Consider the following 19,448-nt stretch of genomic DNA (forward strand, 5'->3'; position numbering starts at 1 on the left):
CCCAATCCGTTCCACTAGATGACCCTAAATTTTAATTTCAGGTTTGAGTATGAAGACATTTATTAATTAGGCTGCATAAGAATATCCAGATGTATTAGTGATTGAGCTTAACTGAAACATTGATTAAAATAAATGTTAGAGCTGTTATCTCTGAATGCATTTTTTGTCAAAAGGTTGAGAGAAATTGCTGGTGCAGGTAAACAATACAAACAATTGGAGAAATGCTTGCTAGTGAAAGTATTTAGTATCAAGCCTTGGTGGCATCTTCCAGCCACATCATAACTGATGGGAAGCAGCGACTGCGTTTTGTATGTGAAATGTTTATAAGAGGAGAGTTCTGCTTAGACATGCTGAATCAAAATGTCTCTGAGACATGAATATTTCTTTTACGCATTTCAGGCTGATCGTTTCATGTTAGCCTGGTGAGTAAAACAAGTGTTTGGTTGTGTAGCTGCAGCTCACTGACCGTGTGAAGTAGTCAACAAGCGCTCCCACCAACTCGCCGACTCGGTCCTGGTTGGGACTCAGCTCCCCTCGCTGCAGGCACAGCAGGATGTCATCCTGGGCCGTCGTGTGCAGCGCCAACAACTGGTCGACTCCGCTGGTCAAGCTTAGTCCTGTAAGCTGTGAAGATGAACGTTCTCATTAATATTATTCATTATTTAATTCAATATTCAGGAAAGTGTAGAAAGTATTCATGCAGGTAATTCTGATTTTCTATATTTTTCTTATTATCAACAAATCTCGTGCAGAGAGAAATCTTTTGAAGGCTCAATTTTGGCATTTTGACCATCGCCATTTTGATTTTTTGGAGCCAGAAGTAAAGAGAAGTGGCCATATTTGGTTGCTGGAGAGGAGATCCCCAGCGTCCAACTACTGCACCTCAGACACCACCATTATAGCTACTTGTCATTCACAACATAGCCATGCCCTAAAGCTGAATCTGCTCTATCATCTATTTTACTCTAAACGGGACTATAATTTATAAAATGAATATCATGATGTATTGTATAAGACTTGAAACTACAGATTGAGACCATGAGCTCATTAGGAAACTGTTTACTGAGGTAATAAATCAAGTGAGATGAAGGGTCATTTTTTTCCGTAGATTTCCAAACAATGGGACTTCTTTTTGGAACCAGTGGAGTCGCCCCCTGCTGGCCATTAGAGAGCATGGAGGTTTAAGTAACTTCTGCCTTGGCTTCATTTTTAAAAATCCGGATCCCCAACTTGATACACACACAATACAATAAAAACGATTGATTCATTTTTGGTTTTGCAAAGAGACTTTGTTGACAGTAAGTAAAATATAGAAAATTGCCAGCCTGATCCTTTAAGGGAGGTGGGAGAAGATTGTGGCTTGTTGCTCTATATATCTACCACTTTCATTCATTTATAGTCAGGATGTAGCGATATACCATTATTGACAATAACAGTGATATATTAAAGTTGAAATATTAATATCTTGTTAATAATACACATATAATAATATTGTATAATCCAGCTTCTTAGATCAGTTGAGTTTTTTCTGTTCTCACTTTATCTCGCTCCACACACACACACACACACACACACACACACACACACACACACACACACACACAGCTTGCGGATGTTTTGTTTATCAGTTCATCTGTTTGCCTTTTCACCATCCATTATGTGTAATAATTGTTCTTTTTGTACGCTTTTGTACAGTTTTGGTTACAGACTGTCTCCACCTCCTTACACTCATATACTGAGAAAAACTACCTTCATTTACATTTGTCAATGAAAGAAAGACACATTTGTTCAAAAAGCTGCATAAAATTGACACTTACTTACACAACATATTATAAATTAACTCTTCAGATTTTGCTAACCTTTTTGGTGTTAATACTGCACTGAAGATGAAAACATTAAAGACATATTTTGACTCTCAAGCTTTGGTTTATTTCCTTTCCTATTTAGAAATGACCACTATCAGTTCTCATGAGTTTTCTTTTTTTTTCTTGTGATTACACTCACTTAAAACATCATTACCTCCTGCGTGACTGTAGGCTGACTGACTTCTGTTGTACAGTGACACAGATTAGAAAACGGGCAATTCATTAGTATAAAAATGCGGAGGATTATCACGTCAATGTATAATACCTGTGAATTTAATACAGTACGGCACAGTATATCCTGGATCAAAAAATCATGCCTGTGAATGAAGTCAGCGGATTATTTCAGCTCAGAGTATGTAGGGTGAGAGAAACACTGCCCGCGGTGCACGTGTGGAGGTGCAATGAAGGAGAGTTATGAGCTGTGACCCAGTTGGAGTAAAGTACAGATTTATTACAACTGAAGGAACGAGAGCAAGCAAAGGGTGACTGTAAACGCCTGTGTGTGTGTGAAGGCATGCCACAAAGAGAAACAGATGGATAAACAAACAAACAGAGGCAGTGAAAGTGAGGTGTGTCACAGATTTTTACAAAGGGAATGGGAGACAGAGTGGACTAAGCCTCTTATGCCCCCCCCCCCACCCGGCACACACAGGTTAATCCAGCAGAGTGTGGGATGTCCCAGCATCATCAAGGCAACATCCTGGTACAACCTGTCCCCTCAGTGGAGGGAACGCTGGAGAGTTTATTCAGCTGTGTTCAGTCGTTTAATTTATTAACCAAGAAATATGTGGAACGGACTTATATCTGGATCAATATATATACCATAAAATAACTTTATGGTAAAGGGAGACAGTTTTTAACATAATTTCTGTGTGTAAAACCATATAAATACATGGTGTGTAGTTTATAGGACATTTACTACCACAGCCTGACTGATGGATTTATGGGGCCGATGCCAATAAGGACAGTAGGGGATTTTTTTAAAAACTGATATCGATATATCAACCAATAATCTCAAATTATACATAAACATTTTTTGCAATGATATTTCAAATGTGGCTATCAAACACTTAAGCTATTTAATGGAGGCATCATATTTTACAGTTTAACTATAAACTATTGTATAAAATCAATCAGTGCACTGGGACTTCACTGGGAATTGAATAATTATAAATAATTATAAATAAAAAACATATGCACGACTATATTAAGCTTAAATTAAAAAAGGATCAAATTAAAAAACATATCTGCATATATTGGAAAACAAGTACGCTGACACAAATATATCTGTGATAGGTCAGTATCAGCCAATAATATCAGTTGACTATATTTTCATTATTGATTAATGTCTTGATTATGTTTCAGTTCGTCTATGATATGCTGGACAGAGAAGCTGGAACTGGGAAATGTTTGCATATTTTGACTTAAAATGGCTTCAAAAATCTGTTGCCAATTCATTTTCTATCAACTGACTAATAAATGAAACAACTAAATATTAGAGCAATATTAGGTGTTGTGTATTTGGTTATTTTTAAAGATGTAAAAAGGACTTGATACTTTGTTGAGTCACTGAGTTCAATTGTTTTGAAGCTCGTGTTAAACATGAGCCTCAGTTAACTCAAACAACTCTAATCGATTAAGGAAAACTGTGAAAAAGATCATGATTGCGCACTCCGCTGTTTTTGTTGCATTGTTCATCAGTTGCTGTCTTCGTCCTGTGACCTGTTTGATTTCTGTGCTGGTTGGTCACACTTGACGACTCCTTTTTAAAGAGGCTGGTGTTACAATGTGCGGACAGCGCTGCAGTACCTCTTTTGCTCTGCTGTTTCTGACCTGAATGACTCATACCCTTCAGTCTGAGCAGTAGAGCTTAATGGCATCAGCTATCTTTAGCCGCTCCGCTGCTGCATAATGATGGTTTTTAACCCTCTGGCATTATTTGAGCTTTTTCTAGCTCTCTCTCTCATTTTCTTTGTCTTGCTTTCTAAAACCACTGGTCGACTTCCAGCTGTGCTGACTCATTATGAACAATGTGGGTGTTGTTGGTCGTTACGCAGATCTTCAGTGAAATTACACTGTACCAAAATGTCTTATCCCACTATAGGTCATTTTATATCCCGATAACGATACCTATCATAATATAACAGATTTTCTGTAAATTAAATGAATAAATAGTTTCCGGTCTGGTCTACACTCGTTACGTTAGTATAAATACAATGAAAGCTTTGCAAGTAAAAAGCCAATAATAGCAATTTATTAATATAATCTGTGCAAAAATGGACAGACTCAAAATGACGAAAAATACTGCTGTAAAAAGTGTGATTTGCAATACAAAAAATAAATGGCTGAACATAAAATGAAACAATAGACATTTTTCTATCATCATGCAATACATAGTCATATTGCACAGTTTTACTGCAACATCTGATTATTGTTTATTTTAAAAAGTGACGGTCAAACTCTGTTCCTCTATAGCTTTCCTTAGACTCTTACTCCATCTTGACATTTATTTTTTACGCCTCAGATCAAACTTCACAGTAAAGAACAAAGTATTTTTTTAAAGGGTAAGAAGTAAGACAGAAATACAATTGCGTTAATATACAAATACACATCTGTTTTATATAAAAGCTGCAACACTGCACTTAATGGTGCACAGTACCAGCTGTCCACCATAACAAACTGCATCTCTCTGTGCTTTAATATGACAGGTCTCCTCCCATAAAGTGCATATCCACAGAAAAACTCTACTGTATTTTTATTTTATATATGTCAAATAAATGATATAGCCTATATAATATATATTATAAATAGCCTTTGAGCATAATATCATCTACAGTATGTAGCTATCGTGCATAATTTAACAGTGTTTACACCGTCCTTTTGAAGCAAATCAGCTAGAAACAATAAATAGTTGTCAGGGGTGTGAGGTAATTATTTAATGATAATTAGCTCATTTCATCCAACAAAATAAGTAGAAATAAGGAGCTGTGTACTTCTGTGTGAATCCTGATGTTTAAAGACTGACGAAAATTATCATTGCGAGTGCTGTTATCATTGTAAACTGCACTTCTGTGACTGGAAAGGTTATTACTAATGGGGCAGGACTTCACAAAGGGTCAATAATGATTATAAACTCCCCAACTCTTTGTGTGATGATTAAACTCCAAAATCAAGTCCCTGCTCTCTATAGGTCCATCTCTAACACTCTGTTAAATTCAGAAACACATCAAACCATGGAAGAAATTCATGGCCAAAAGCTATTTGAGGGGACCTTGAAACATCAGATTAAATAAAGCCATCATCTACTCTCTCTCTCTCTCTCTCTCTCTATCTCTCTCTCTCTCTCTCTCTCTCTCTCTCTCTCTCTCTCTTTCTCTCTCTCTCTCTCTCTCTCTCTCTCTCTCTCTCTCTCTCTCTCTCTCTCTCTCTCTCTCTCTCTCTCTCTCTCTCTCTCCTTCTTTTCTCTTCCCTTTTGGGCTCTTGTCCTTCAGAGCCGACAGCCCTGTGAGATCACTGATCCAATTTCCCAGATCAGGCCATGAAATGAGCCAGGTTCGCCCCAGACGGCAGAGCACTTAAAGCAAAGCCAGGCCGTCGCTGTCGTCGCACAACCAAGTTCTCACGTACCTAACTCAACACCTAACACACACACACACACTATCAAAAACACACACACACACACACACCCACACACACACACACACTGACCCGACCCTCTCGACTCACATATGGAGGTCACAAGCTCTTTTGGTCAGAAGGAGACACAGTGTTATCACACCTTGAGTCCTCTTATTTCTTCTGTACTGCTCTAACTTATTGATTGATGGCAGTGACCCAGGTCAAAAATGATAGAAGATTTGTCTGTGTGTGTTTGTGGAGGGAGACTGGACAGGTACAATTGAGAGGACAGAGTAACATATAAAGGACAGCCGGGATAAAGTAAAGCACGAGTGGTCTGACCTACATTCCCGGTGGCTGTTAGGAAGTGGAGCTGCTACTTGATGCTGTGCAGCAGGTGTTGGTGCCCTTCTTTATTTTCTAGTTATAGGTTTGTTATCTCACAGATTTAGGGATTTAGACTTGTTCTCGGGTTAAGGCTACGATACGGTTTTGATTAAAGGGGAACTCCACCAACTTTACAAAGTGAGGGCACTGAGTTTGAAAGAAGTAGTATTTACCATACAGGGAGGCTCTAATGAAAAGATTGATTGATTGCATTATGGGTAATGTAGGATAAAGTGTTTTTGGGGCTTGACCCACATTGGGAACAAAAAGTCAGGAAATCTCGGACTCTGCTGCATCAACTTTGATGAATCCTTTGTGTCAGTGTCTCCAATTTACAGAAGCTGCAAAACAACATTTCTGGAGTACACTTTTAATGTTTAAATGATGAGAAACTGAAGGACAATATCTCCTAACAACCTGAAATTAGAAGAGCTAACAGCTAGGATGTCATTCAAACTTTATAAGAGTATGTCCACACCAGGTTTCATTTTAAAGAAGTGTTTTAAAACAAAAACAATCTCTGTGGTTGGTTGCTTAGATGCAGAAAATACTAAAGAGGAAGAATAGAAAAAGGCCAAAAGTGAGATCAGAGATTTCTTTGCTTGGACCGACGACAAGGTGGAACTTACTAAAATTAACCTGAGTGATCAAGGCAGTGGAAAACATAAATTGGGAGTCGTCATGTAATAGGGTCATGAGGAATCATGAGGAATCATGAAAGAACTGATAAAACCCAATCAGGTAGTGAATGTGGATTTATGTGTCATCATTATCAAAGGTCTTTGTTTCCGCCCGTTCACACTAAAATGCAATGCCGGTGTCAGCAGCGTTTTCAAATGTCTCCGTTTTTTTATAGCAAACGTTATGCTTTTTAAAAGGACAAAGTATTAGTGTGGATGTAGCGTAAGTATGTTGAATAGTTTAGGATGACAATGGAGCTCTATTGCACCGAGGCGTAATGTTTATCAGCTTCTGGCCACACAGAGAGAACTTGTTAGTCAGATAAATTCATTCTTGGTTTTGGTCTTTTTATGATATTTGTTTATAATAATGAAAGATTTAAGATAAAAAAAACAACAGCTTTATCCTCTCAGATGAAAGCACACAGCTCTGATAGTTAAGGTAAGAGAATGATTGTGTTCACTGGAGAATCCCTGCAAGCATAGCAAGACAGATTAGTGTGTCTATGTGTCGTCATGTGCGTGTGAGTGTGCATTCACACTGTGCTCTCCCATGTGGGTACTTACAGTGTCTAAGGGAACCTTCTTCAAAACCTTGTACTGCTTCTTTGGCTCTAATTTGTAGACGTACTTGTCTGTGACGAGCAAGCCGCGGTCTGTGCTTTTGTTGAATCTATTCACCTGAGAAAGACACAGAGAGAGAGAAAAAAGGATAAGGCTCCACATTTGTTCAGTTTGTTCGGTCTCTTTTTTTCTGTTCAGCGTCTCTGTTGCCGCTCGCAGGATCTTCTGGGTTGTCACCAACTCGAGCTTCAAAAACAGGCTTTCTTTATGAAGAAACACACACACAAAACTGAACAAAAGAAAAGCAAAACAAACGCTCTGGTGGGTCTGTCAGTGTTGGAGGTTGTTTTAATTCACAACATCAAAGCCCTCATATCTTCAAATATAAATATATATATAATGTATATATTAAAGCTAAAGCTGAATCCCCAATCCCTGATAAGAGAAATATGGTCATATTCATTCATGGGAGTTTATGAGAAAAAGTTCAGTGTGAGGTAAAATAGTAGCCTCAGCTGACTCCACCTCCACTCCACTCCACTTAAAACAGACTTTTATAAAAATAAAAAAAGGGAACTCTTTAAGGTTAAGAAACTGGAGAATTAATTCATATTTCAGTTGCTTTCATGATTAATCCTCTGATTAATTTCTTATCGCCTTTCTTCATATTCATTTCTTAAGAGGGTTGCAGTCACTGTCAGAACATGGTACAAGACGAGCTGATACAAAAGCTGTGGGAGAAAAGGACGAGGGGGTGGAACTGGGTGGGAAGAGGAGAGCAAGTGAGAAAAACATCCCAAAGCTAAGAAGGAAGCAACAAAAGAAAGAAACTCCTTGTGGCTACAAAACAGACATTTCCATTTCACTGTGTTCTTTTCCCACATACTGTACCTTCCTGCAGAAGCCGGAGAAGAGGACCTGACTGTACTCGTCTTTGTTCCTCAGCTCCTTGGAAATGCGGGTGAAGCTGGAGCTGGTCTGAGGGCTGTCTCGCACCTGCGGGAAATCAAAGGCCTGTATTATTTACCAGAAGTCGGCTAATGCCACCAGCCACAGCGCCAACAGTATAGGAGTGTATCTGGTCGTTAGTCACAAACTCTCTGTGACCTCTTCATCCTCTTTCAAGCCTTTTTGTCACTTTAGTTCCATAAGCAGCAGATCAAAGCTTGAGGCCTCGGGCTGCTGTTACCAGACACGGCATTTGACGTGATGTTAAAGAGGGAGCAGAGCGGCTGATACTGAAGCTAAACCCCCTGATGAGAAATGCAGCTAAGAAGGAAATCTAAAACCGTGTTATAGTCTACCTCCTATAGAGAGGAGCTGCCACCATCTTCACTTGTATGTGTCTGTTACTCTTAAGAATTATATTCATCTAAAAATATTTTTGCATTAAATATGTTTTGCGTTAATCAACAAGATTCATTTCTACTGAATATCAAGCATGAGGCCAAAAGTATGCGGACAGCCCCGTACCACAGTTTGTACGTTTTGATCAGGTGCTTCTTCTAAAGATGAAATTAGACTTTCTGCATCCATGAGTACAAGATGGTCTGCTGTCTACATACTTTCATATATTGAACATATCTGCAAAATAGTCACTGTTCCAACTAAAAGCCATTTTTTGAGATTAAGAAATTGATCATAGTCTTGGTTTAGTTTTGAAAGAGTCAACGTTGAGTTAAAGGATACTGATACTGGACTTAAATCCCTCAAGTCTCAGCACTTTGTACATCCATCCATCCATCCATCTCACTATTCTACCTGCAACCTTCCTGTAGTAGAAACTCACAGTATTCAGGAGTTAAGTGTTGCCAGTGGATGTAAACAGCTGGAGCTGAAGCTGCACGTGATGGTAATTAATAGGAGACAATAAATTAGACATTTTGTTGATTCTATCCAACTATCCAGTGAGGGACTGATTTGTACATAGATGGCCAAATACTGAATTGAAAACTTCATCTTTTCTCCTGACCTGATGAGTTCACACACAGCAACATCCCTGCTCTGATTTTGAAGATCAGCTTGATGTGGAAATAACGAAGTTAACTGTCCCTCTTTCTCTCCATCCTCTCGTTCTTTCTGTACTCGGAGGCGTGATGGGAAAACAACGTCAGCCACACAACATACAAGTCAGGCATGCCGCATTATGCACACTTATCTATAAGTCTTTGTTGAAATAACTCCAATCACGTGAGGGTGGTTGCCCTGAAGGAGGCCAGCAACTCACGGGCCCGTCTGACACACTAACGAGGGGGGTGACTCAGGACTCTGAGGCGGTCATGCTCACGCTCCCTGAAGGAGTCTTTCAAGCCTCCGGGCCACCAAACAACCTCAGATTAGCTGGTAAATGAGCCGAGTGTGGGAGTCATTAGAGAAGGGCTGCGTTCAGAGGCATCTTCCTCCTTTAGTCATGCTGTTTACCGTGAGGCTCGTCACATGCACCCTATACATTCACAACAACAGACGATTTCGGTGATTCTATACACTGCGAGCCATTCAGGTCTTGTTTTGCATGCTGAGCTCAAGCAGAACCACATTCTGCCTTTAGGGGGGGAATAATTCAATGGATTTTCTCAGTTAGTTTTATAAAAGGAATAAGCATCCTGTTGTGTGGAGCGTTGCACTGACCAGTTTACAGTAAATGAGGTCCTCTTGTGGCGAGGGCAGCTCTGAAACTGCTTCCAGTGAAAGAAAGTAAAAAGAAAAACGAGGAGAAAACACAAAACTTCTGTTGGTTTTGCACCATTAAAGCCCGTGAAAGTAAAAATCATTGAAATTAAAAGGTTCAAAAGGTTAAACTGCAAACAGTTTGTGCTGTACAGGGGATTTCTGTTATTGTATATTCTAGTATATCAGCTTTTCATCCGTTTTTGAGGAGTATATTGGGTAAAGTCACTTTTTGTACTTTTATTTCTCTAACAAAAAAATTTGCTCTAGCTTTGAAGCAAACAAAGTTTAACATAACAAATTCAATCCTGAATGTCCTTTAAAATGTTAAAAGCTGCTTTACCACATTACATTTGAATAATATCTTATTAAAAAGTAACTAATTGCAGATTAATTTGGTATTTTGCACTTAAAAAGAAGGTAAATTAAAAAGCTGACACCCCCTTAAAGAAATAGTTATTGCAAAAACATAAACTGATGTCTAACAGTGTTACAAGATGATAAGATTAAATTTACACTTAATAATGTTTTTACTGGAGCTGTTTACTTTTCATTTATTGTCCTGCAACTGATCTAAAAATACAGTATGTCATGTGCACACACTATCTCCGTTTTTGACCATATCTCATGACCCACTTCAGCAAATGGAACTTCAAGAGCTCAAGTGTCATCACATGACCCAAGTAGTGGGTCATGTGAAAACAAGTGGTGACATCATAAACTTTCTCGTCCATCTTAAGTCACATGATTACACCTGAGCGGACCATGGGATACGATCAAAAGTCCCAGATTTGGGGGTATTTTTTACTTTTTTGAATTGTTGTTTTAAAGTCAAAATGAGATTAAAATGGCCCTTTTAACCCTTTTAGATTACACGCCCTGTCATACTTTAAACACTCCATGAAATAACACTTTTACTTCCTTGATTTTATGTATGTCTTGTTGAAACAGGATGTTGGGGCAGGACATAGTACAGGAGGTGTGTTTTGATGTTTGGTGTTTAGGGAACCTGACCCAAGTTAGAAACAGGATATCTCTGTTGCATCATTGGTGAAAACCAAAAAGATATCAGTTTGGGAGAGTAACACAGTTATATTTTAAGGGATGGGGGGACAAGAGAGGGTGTTCAAAGATTTATGAAGGGTTTTATTGGTTGAAATTTTAATGTACGCCCACTAGTACAGGATGATGTTACCATTTGAGATATTGTGTTTTACAGAAAGTAGAAGTCATATGAGGTCAATTCACGGGGATTATAACAATATATGCCAAAAAAAATAAAATTAAAATTAAATTTCTTTGTATTCTTTTATCAAAATCCAATCACGTTCTCTTTCTATAAAACAAGATATGTCGTGGGCTTACGTAGGTTTGAAACAACCAGTTTCAACCAATAATATCAAGACATCCACCCATCAATCAATCAATCAACCTTTAGCAGCGCAGACCTGAGATTCATTCCTCCTCATCCTTCCAACGTTATATCCCACCCGTTTGTCCTGTTTGACTAGGAAACCTGTCACAATACTGAATTAGGTACTCTCGAAATGCTGTTTCATCTAGTTTTAAAAGTCTACAGATGGAGTACAGGAGCTCCAAGTTGACTTCCACTAAATGCCCTGTATACAAAGACTTCTCATATTAACATTATCTGTAACTGTTTCAGTTAAATAAACTAAAAAATAAACTAAAAAGGAAGTGAACCTTGAGTTTTGAGTATTTTACCACAGAGAATCAATCCCCATGCTTTACTAGAATCTCTATTGTTTAAAGAATATTTAAAGAGTGTTTTACATCTGTGATTGATTAACATGCAGATACATGTTGTTGGCTCCACTTTGTTTGCATTGTGTTCATGTGTCTTTCTTACATTAGCCAGGTAGTCCCTCTCCCAGGCTCTCTTGATGCCCCAGTCTTTCCTCTCTCCGTTCAGAGCAGTTAGAGCCGCCACTTTGGCCCGAACTTCCAGCATGTCAGATGGAGGGATGTTCTTTATGATCTGCCGCGCCCACCACCTGACAACAAGGGATGAGAACAAGACAGTGTGTCATGTGGGTGGAGTGATAGATCAAAGGTACCACAGACAAATACAGCAGGAGGAAGCCTGTGAGGCATACAAATAGACTTTATCTGCAGTGTCATAACATATTAATGTTAATCCGAAACTCATTCTCACACACAGAAACATCACCCAAAGACTTTTTGAGTTTATTAAACTGCGAAAACCTGCCAGAGCAATGAAAAGATTTAATTTGTTTTTAATGCAACTTAATGCATTTTAATGTAGGCGTAAGCCCGGAGGGGATCATGTGTTTGGTCGTGTGTGTGTGTGTGTGTGTGTGTGTGTGTGTGTGTGTGTGTGTGTGTGTGTGTGTGTGTGTGTGTGTGTGTGTGTGTGTGTGTGTGTGTGTGTGTTTCTGTCTGCAGCAAATCTTGTTTCCACTAAAGTTAACCAATCAGACCTGCGTTGATTGCTACGTTAGATCACTTGGTCACAATTTTTGGTACCTTGGTGAGTTCAAATAAACATTTATAAGAATCACTATGACACTTTCGTCTTTTTACGATATCGGATACAACATAACAAAAGACATTTTTGGCAATCAACTAGACTGAAAACAAGTCTAGTTGACAAGGCAGGAGATTAATTAATCCCTGTTTATGTTATTTTTGCTGCCATCTTGACTGTATACACCTGGAGTGGATTTGGATCTTTTTTATTTTACCATGATTTTATCCAAATCTTCTTTTCTACACATGTGAATTTATCTCACTTTGCTGAAAGAGTATATTTAAACTGAAAATATCTCTGAATAGTTTGAAAAGGTTGTTTTTTTTGTGGTGTATGAGTTTCATTTGATGAGATCTCACTTGCGATGCAGCATGACTGTATTTTTGTGAAACTGGGACAGAGCAGCAGGTGGGGTCGGCCACTCCACGGTCTTTCCGTAGTCGGCCATGGTTCGCACATTAGCGAACCTCCGCTCCACCTCCCAGAAGTGGGCCTTGACCTTGTAGCGCTTATAGCAGCCCATTATGGCGTAGATGGCTCTCATCCGCTGGCACCTCATACGAGCTAAAGCCCCACGCCACACCTGTTTGTTTTCGAAAAAGAGAGACACATTAAAGACAGATAACGAGAGGAGAAAGGTGTCGCTGCAGACATGATGAATTGAAAGCCCCGCTGAGCTGAAAACAAACTTGTGCTCCAGTTAAAGAGCCAGACTTCTCTGCATAGTCATCAAAGTAGGTCAGGAGAGAAAGGAAGGAGAAGGGTATTTCATTGAGCGAGTGAAGTAATTGACTTTAATGTAACTGTGCTCTGGATCTCATTAATTATCCCAATTATTGTTACAGGAAATTAGGATTCAAGCTGGCAGATGAATTTCAGTCAAACATAACCAGGAGCCACATATTCATGAGGCTGAGGAAAACTGCAATCTCTGCTTTGAAACCCAGAAGCCAACGGTTGAGACTGGCGAAGAGAACTTTATGGGTGATTAACTGTAATCACCTGATCCGAGCTGCCTGTGACATTAAATTAGGTCCTTGTGTGGATTAATCAGACTGTCAGATCAATACATCCTCATTAAAATACACGCATGGCTTCAAAAACAGCCGTAGAGCTCACGCTGAGGCTGCGGATGAATACTAAGAGTGATTATGATGATGACATTGATGGCGAATTAACACAGTGATGCCAATGCTAATGTGGCTAACCTTCTGCAGGAAGAGCACCAGGATGGGAATGAGGGCGGCTCTCTCCTGCTCCAGAGAGAAGAGAGACCGCGGTGTTCGCACAAACAGCTTGGTGTGACCGTACGCCACGTCATCTTGGAAACCGTGCTGGGTGACGATGGCCTCCACAGCCTCCCGATCGGTGGCCATTAGGTGGTTCGGCCAGGTGTATTCACAGGTCATTTTATACCTGCAAAACATTCAAGAGGAGGGTGATGAATTAGAGCTTGGTTGAGGTGAATAATATTACAATTTTAAGCCTTTTGAGTACATTTTATTCAGTGTTGGGTTTGTTTTTTTTTGTCAGAAGTAGTAGACTCATTTTACATGTCAAAGTCAATTTACTTGTCAGGAAGAAGAACCACTCATCCTATGATAATTATAATTACTCAAGTGATATCAGAGGTAGCTTGACTTGAGCTTGTAGGGAGCACATTTTTGACTTAAAGCTTTTGTTACAAACTGGTGCATGGAGGTTATTTGGGCATTTAACAGGCAAAGAGGGGTAGAACAATAGAAGCTATTGTGTTGCATTATGGGAAGTGAAGGATCTCATGTTTTGGGATCTTGACCTTTATTAGGGACATGGATGTATTATAAGAGCTAGATAATGGAACTGAAAATGTTGCATTATCAGTTCAGTAAGAATTGCTCGCCTGGTGCAAACATCAAAAAAAGTTTCTAGCTTCTGGGTATTTTTTGCTGCAATGGCACAAGTGACCAGTCAAAACCTGGCTGCAATGCTAAGCAGTGGTGCGATATCCAGCTCATGATACATCCATGTTTAGTGACTAAAAAAACAGAATATTTCAGCTTCCTGCATCGATGTTGTGCTTCAAAGTTGTCAAATTTGTCGATTGTCTAAATCGCTTTTTTTGCAGTGTTTGCTGGAAAATGAACAAGCTACTGCGACTTTTCTGACCTCACCATTGTCTGCTCCTGCTACAAGCCAAAGCTAAGCTCATATCTCTGTCTGTGTACTGTGGATAACACATGTAGCACTGTAGTAATAATTCAAAGTCAAATTTGATCAGAGTAGCAATAGCTCTGCTGGAACAAAAAACTGTGGTACATTTTACACCCCTGGTGTTACACTGAGCTGCTGATGTAGTAAAAACAGAAATAACTTCTTAACTTCCTCACAGAGAAGTTTACCAAAGGAAGAGTTTAAACACTGAAGAAGTCTTGCTTCATAGGTTGAACATCTTACCGCTGCAGGAAGCGAGCGTAGGGCTGCCTGTAGGCAAAGCCCGCCCTGCGCACCATGACATTCTCCAGCAGGCCGAGGTAGGCCACCTGATGCTGGCAGCGAGCGTCGTCAAACAACACCGGGGACTTCATCTCATTGGGCTTAATGCATCGCACATAGTATGGCTCCTGGAAGACAAGACAAGGGTTGCTACCTCAGCTGATTTTATCCCAGTGTTGGGCTGCAGGAATCAGTGGCAGGCAGATCATGTTTCAACCAAAGGCCGACAAATCTCTGCCACCTTCTCACATGACTGTTTTTATCTACTGTGAAATATTGTACTGGACTTCCCAGCAGGGATCAATGAAATATCGTATCATCACATTACTGTAACCAACTTGTGCATCAATTTATAGAAAGTATAACAATAATGCTGCACTTGAACTTGCAGTAAAGACTGAACTAAAAGAAATTAAAGTAAGGCTGCAATTACGTTTCCAACACAGTTAAGTACTAAAACTGATGCTGTATTACTTGCAACACTTGGGATGATTCAGTGTTTGTATGACTGAGGAAATATTCTTCTTAACACTCTTGTTTTATCACCTGCACAAATTTGTATTTGTCTTTCATTATTTTGTGTTTTTATAATTGTTTTCACCACTGCTGTGTTCATCACTGTGCACGTAAATAAACTAAACTCAGTCTGTAAAGTGTCACTGAGCCGCAGCCGAGCTGCAAAACTGGCAAACCGGGTTCAGTGACCTTAATCAGACTTGCAGAATATTTCAGCAGATGCTACAGTGAGCAGATCAGCCTCATAACACATCCAGCACATCTATTTATTAACAGCACATTTAACTGCACATTAAAACTTTGAAGACAACAAAGCTTAGAGTGAGGTTATGGCAGGACGCCTGCACCTTGACAAGGATCTCTGAGGGACACGATGTCCAGTCAAAGAACAGAGACTGCTGTGTTTTTTTCTAGTTTCTTGCTCTCTGTCCATGAAAGATGAACAAGGCAGAACAAAGTGAGCACTTGAGTGCTCGCTGGCATCGCAGTCCTTAATATCAATGATGCATGTGCATGTACGCCCCCAGTTTGATCTCAGTTCAGCACATATTTCACTAAAAAGAGACTGTTAATGGGGGATGGGAGGAAAATAGGGGAGGGGGGGGGGGGGGGCACAGGTGCTCCTGCACTGATGAAGAAAGCATTTGCACTTTTAATGTGACCTGAAGGGAAAACAGGGGGGGAAAACAGTTCCGTTCATTTTACCTCAGCCACACTGAGATGAGATGCTACAACAGCCCAACAGCAGGCCATCCAAAAATAACAACAGAAAATGTCAGACTTCAGTCGGTGAGATGAGGCCAGGAGAGGTGGTCTACCACCCCCACCTTCCCCACCCCCGGTGCACCCTCCCAACTCCACACAGTCACACAAGATGAAGACAAGCAACCCACAAAAACTGTTACTGTCAGACACCCACAAGAGTATACAAACATGTTGCTGCACTTCCTTTCCCTCCACCGTTTGTCACGCATGGTGACTCCTTCCCAAAAGAGGCGTTGCAGACTCAGTGACAGCGTCAGAAAAACTTTTGACTCATGCAAATATTACAGGCACCGGCTGTATGATAACAGCAGAGTAAACTGGAGGGAAGATCTACATTAGTGCTAAACACGTAAGTAACACAAACTGTAGTGACTTTGGTTTGACACCCATTCTTCCCCACAAAGCCAGAATGCAGTAACAACATATTTGGTCAACTCTGAATTTTATCAGATGCACAAACGTAATGTAAGCCCTTTGTGGAAACAGTACGCATAATTTGCACTAACAACAAATCAGAGGTAAAATCGAAGACAAATTGCAATAACTGCACCCTCTGACTCTCAAATAATACTGTTGCGTTTGTCGCCCTTCAACAGAGAAACAGGAAACTAGACGAGTGAAGCAAGAAGTGAAAAACTAGCTAGTGAGCTAGCCTCGGCTAGCCTTGAACCTAAATTTACTTTGTGATTTTTTCCTGGCTGTTTTCCATAATTTATATGCATTTTGGACATCTTGGTAATCCTATTATTTCCCATAACTAAATGAGAAATCCAATAATAATGGACATCTCTCAGCTTGTGACTGCATTAATGCAACTTAGTCAAGTTAAGCTACCTTTAAGTCACATAGTTGAATGTATTAGATTGTACATGTATTATATTGTTTTATACACATTTTGATGGATGCTGTGTTTTCAGCTAAGAGAATAAAAAGGTGCCGTATGTGCATTTAAGATATAATGTTGGTTCTGTAGCCACATCATTTTTTGGTAAAATAATCAGCCTAAAATACAACCTTTCTATCTTTTGTGCAGTTTTTTCTGACCAGCTTGAACATTTGAAACCCTTTTCTTCTCATCTTCACTGCGTCTGTGGTTACTGCTCTCTGCCTTTATAGGGCAGCATTGCCTGGTTATACGTTATACTTGTCAGAATAGGGTAATAATAAGCTTTAATCAGTCATACGCCCACAGCTCCCTCTGAGGGTTAAAGGGAAGGGAACAGAAAGTCAGTCACGCACAGAAACTACTGACCTTGCAGCCCAGTTTATCCACCAAGGCTATGATGGAGTTCTTGAAGAGGGTGGCCGCGGTCAGAGGTCGCTTAGTGACCTCAGTGATGCCCAGCTGACCATCTGGCCACATCTCCTTCAGGACTTGGTTGGCACTAAAGAGAGAGGAGCGAGAAAAGGGGGTAAAAGTGAGGAAAGGACATGATTAACTAGGCTAGTAGAGGAGCCATGTGCAAACAGGGAGAAGAAGAAACTCATTTATACACTTAACCCAGTTGCTGGGTTAGGTGTATGATGGTGTTGGAGTGTCAGTGTCAGTGAAGACTATTTGGCACCTGTTGTACATGAGACGCTTGAAATCTTGGAAAAGCATGTCCTTGTTTTTGTCCAAAAAGCCCTCGACGGAATATCTGTAGAAGAAGAAAGTGAAAGTAATTGAGTGTTATTGGCTGAAAAACTGAACTCACTGAAGAGCACTTTGATTAAAGTGTTGTGTCAGGAAAAGAGAGAAAAAAAATTACAAACAGAAAGCATGACACAGTTTATATAGCAACTGTCTGTAAACTAAGGGGTCACTATTACTACCAGTTAACGGGCTCCACTCTGCCCCGAATGATTCACAATCCTCAGGCTAGAGGATTAGAACAGGAGTCACGCCGCTTAGACGATTTACAAATTAGGAACATGGTCAAATTCCCCCCTCGGCTCACGTTTGGGAGAAGAAAAAAAACTGAACTGTCTACAAACTAATCTGTCTGCCTCACTTCAAACTGCTCAGTTGGTTTTGGTGCAGCATCAGTAGGAGGTCACGGGCGCACTGTAAGGCACAGTTACATAAGCCGACCAGCCGCAGGGCAAGAGCCTGCTGTAGTGTAAGCTCTGCCTCAAATAAACCGTCGCCTCTCTCTTTGCTCATTCACAAAGCAATGATAATATGCAAAGTGAGGATGCTCTGCAATTTAAAAATGCATCCTCCTCTTTTTTTGAGAAGGCAGAAAAAATTGTGCATACATAAGCATCAGCTCCTACTCTCTTCCACACATTACATTTTAAAATCTATCTACATGATATCACTCCATGCCTTCCTCTCAACAGACACACACACAAAGGGAAAAAAATAAACAGACACACAGAGTGTCACATGTGGTCTGCACAGCCCTATGAGTGTGTCCTTGGCTGTCACATCTGGAGGCAAAGAAGCGGAGGCTGGCTATGACAGATGTGTACCCTTGGCTCACGAGCGGCGAAAATCACCTGACCAGATTCCGGGAAGCTCGCCGGGGAGAGGGACAGAGTGTGAAAGGAAAAGAGAGACAGAGCAGTCAGAACAACACAATAACAAGGCACAACGCTCATTTACAAGGACAGGACAGGACAAAACGGGAGAGGACACGCAAAGATAAAGGCAGTGGCTCCCCCTGAGACGGGATGATGATTTAGAGGAAAGTAAATTTAAGCATGAAGGTCAAGGCTGGTGCAAGGAGAGGGCTGGTAAACAAGGTGAAGGGCAGCACACAGCTGAGAGAGCCAAGCGACAAAGATGTAAGATTTTTGCAGTGCATAAAGTTGTGCAGTGAGGGGATTTGATGGATCTCATGGCCGCTCAAAGTGCTGCATCTGCAGCTTGAAATACTGCAGGGAATTCATGTGTGGATGATAAAGAAAAAGCCAGGTGAGGGTTGCAGTACAGGATGAGGAAAAAAGAAGAAACAGGATGAGGAAAGAGAAGGAGAAGGCGAAGTAGGTCAAAGCTTTTGACAGTGGTGGTTTGGTGAGAGTGGAGGCATGGGGAGGGGCGGCGGGTGGCGAGGATGAGGGTATATTTAGCCAGAGTAAGGATAGACTCAGATGGGATGGGATGGGACAAGAGATGATGGAGGGGGGGGTAGCAGTGCCACCGGGGAGTGTATACGAGGGGTGACAGCTCAGCTGGAGCGACCTCGACGTGGCCCTGAGACGAGTCGAGGCTGGCTGACGGGGACGTGCAGTGACAGGGACAGCCATCTGTCATTACCACTGCAGGTCTGTCACACGCGCTCTTATACAGACCGTCAATAACACGAGCAGTGGTCAAAGGTATTGAAGTACATTTACTCAAGTACACTGCATTTCAGTAAAGAATTAGTGCTGCTTAAAACTTCTACTGCACTATATTTCATAAGGAATTAT

At 40.5% G+C, this 19,448-nt stretch overlaps 1 protein-coding gene across 1 annotated transcript in view; it reads right to left on the minus strand.

Moving 5' to 3' along the window:
- myo1g (myosin IG) overlaps positions 1-19,448 on the minus strand; it is a 50,482-nt gene that overhangs the window by 18,542 nt on the left and 12,492 nt on the right. Inside the window, exons 13-21 of the mRNA XM_062436584.1 lie at positions 17,615-17,689; positions 17,302-17,434; positions 14,730-14,896; positions 13,502-13,709; positions 12,653-12,876; positions 11,652-11,796; positions 8,006-8,110; positions 7,118-7,231; positions 467-624 (exon numbers count right to left, since the gene is read on the minus strand). Of these exons, the coding sequence (XP_062292568.1) occupies positions 467-624; positions 7,118-7,231; positions 8,006-8,110; positions 11,652-11,796; positions 12,653-12,876; positions 13,502-13,709; positions 14,730-14,896; positions 17,302-17,434; positions 17,615-17,689 (1,329 nt within the window). The remainder of the gene's footprint in view (positions 1-466; positions 625-7,117; positions 7,232-8,005; positions 8,111-11,651; positions 11,797-12,652; positions 12,877-13,501; positions 13,710-14,729; positions 14,897-17,301; positions 17,435-17,614; positions 17,690-19,448) is intronic.

Source organism: Scomber scombrus, chromosome 16 (assembly GCF_963691925.1).
Source record: "Scomber scombrus chromosome 16, fScoSco1.1, whole genome shotgun sequence".
Taxonomy (NCBI): domain Eukaryota; kingdom Metazoa; phylum Chordata; class Actinopteri; order Scombriformes; family Scombridae; genus Scomber; species Scomber scombrus.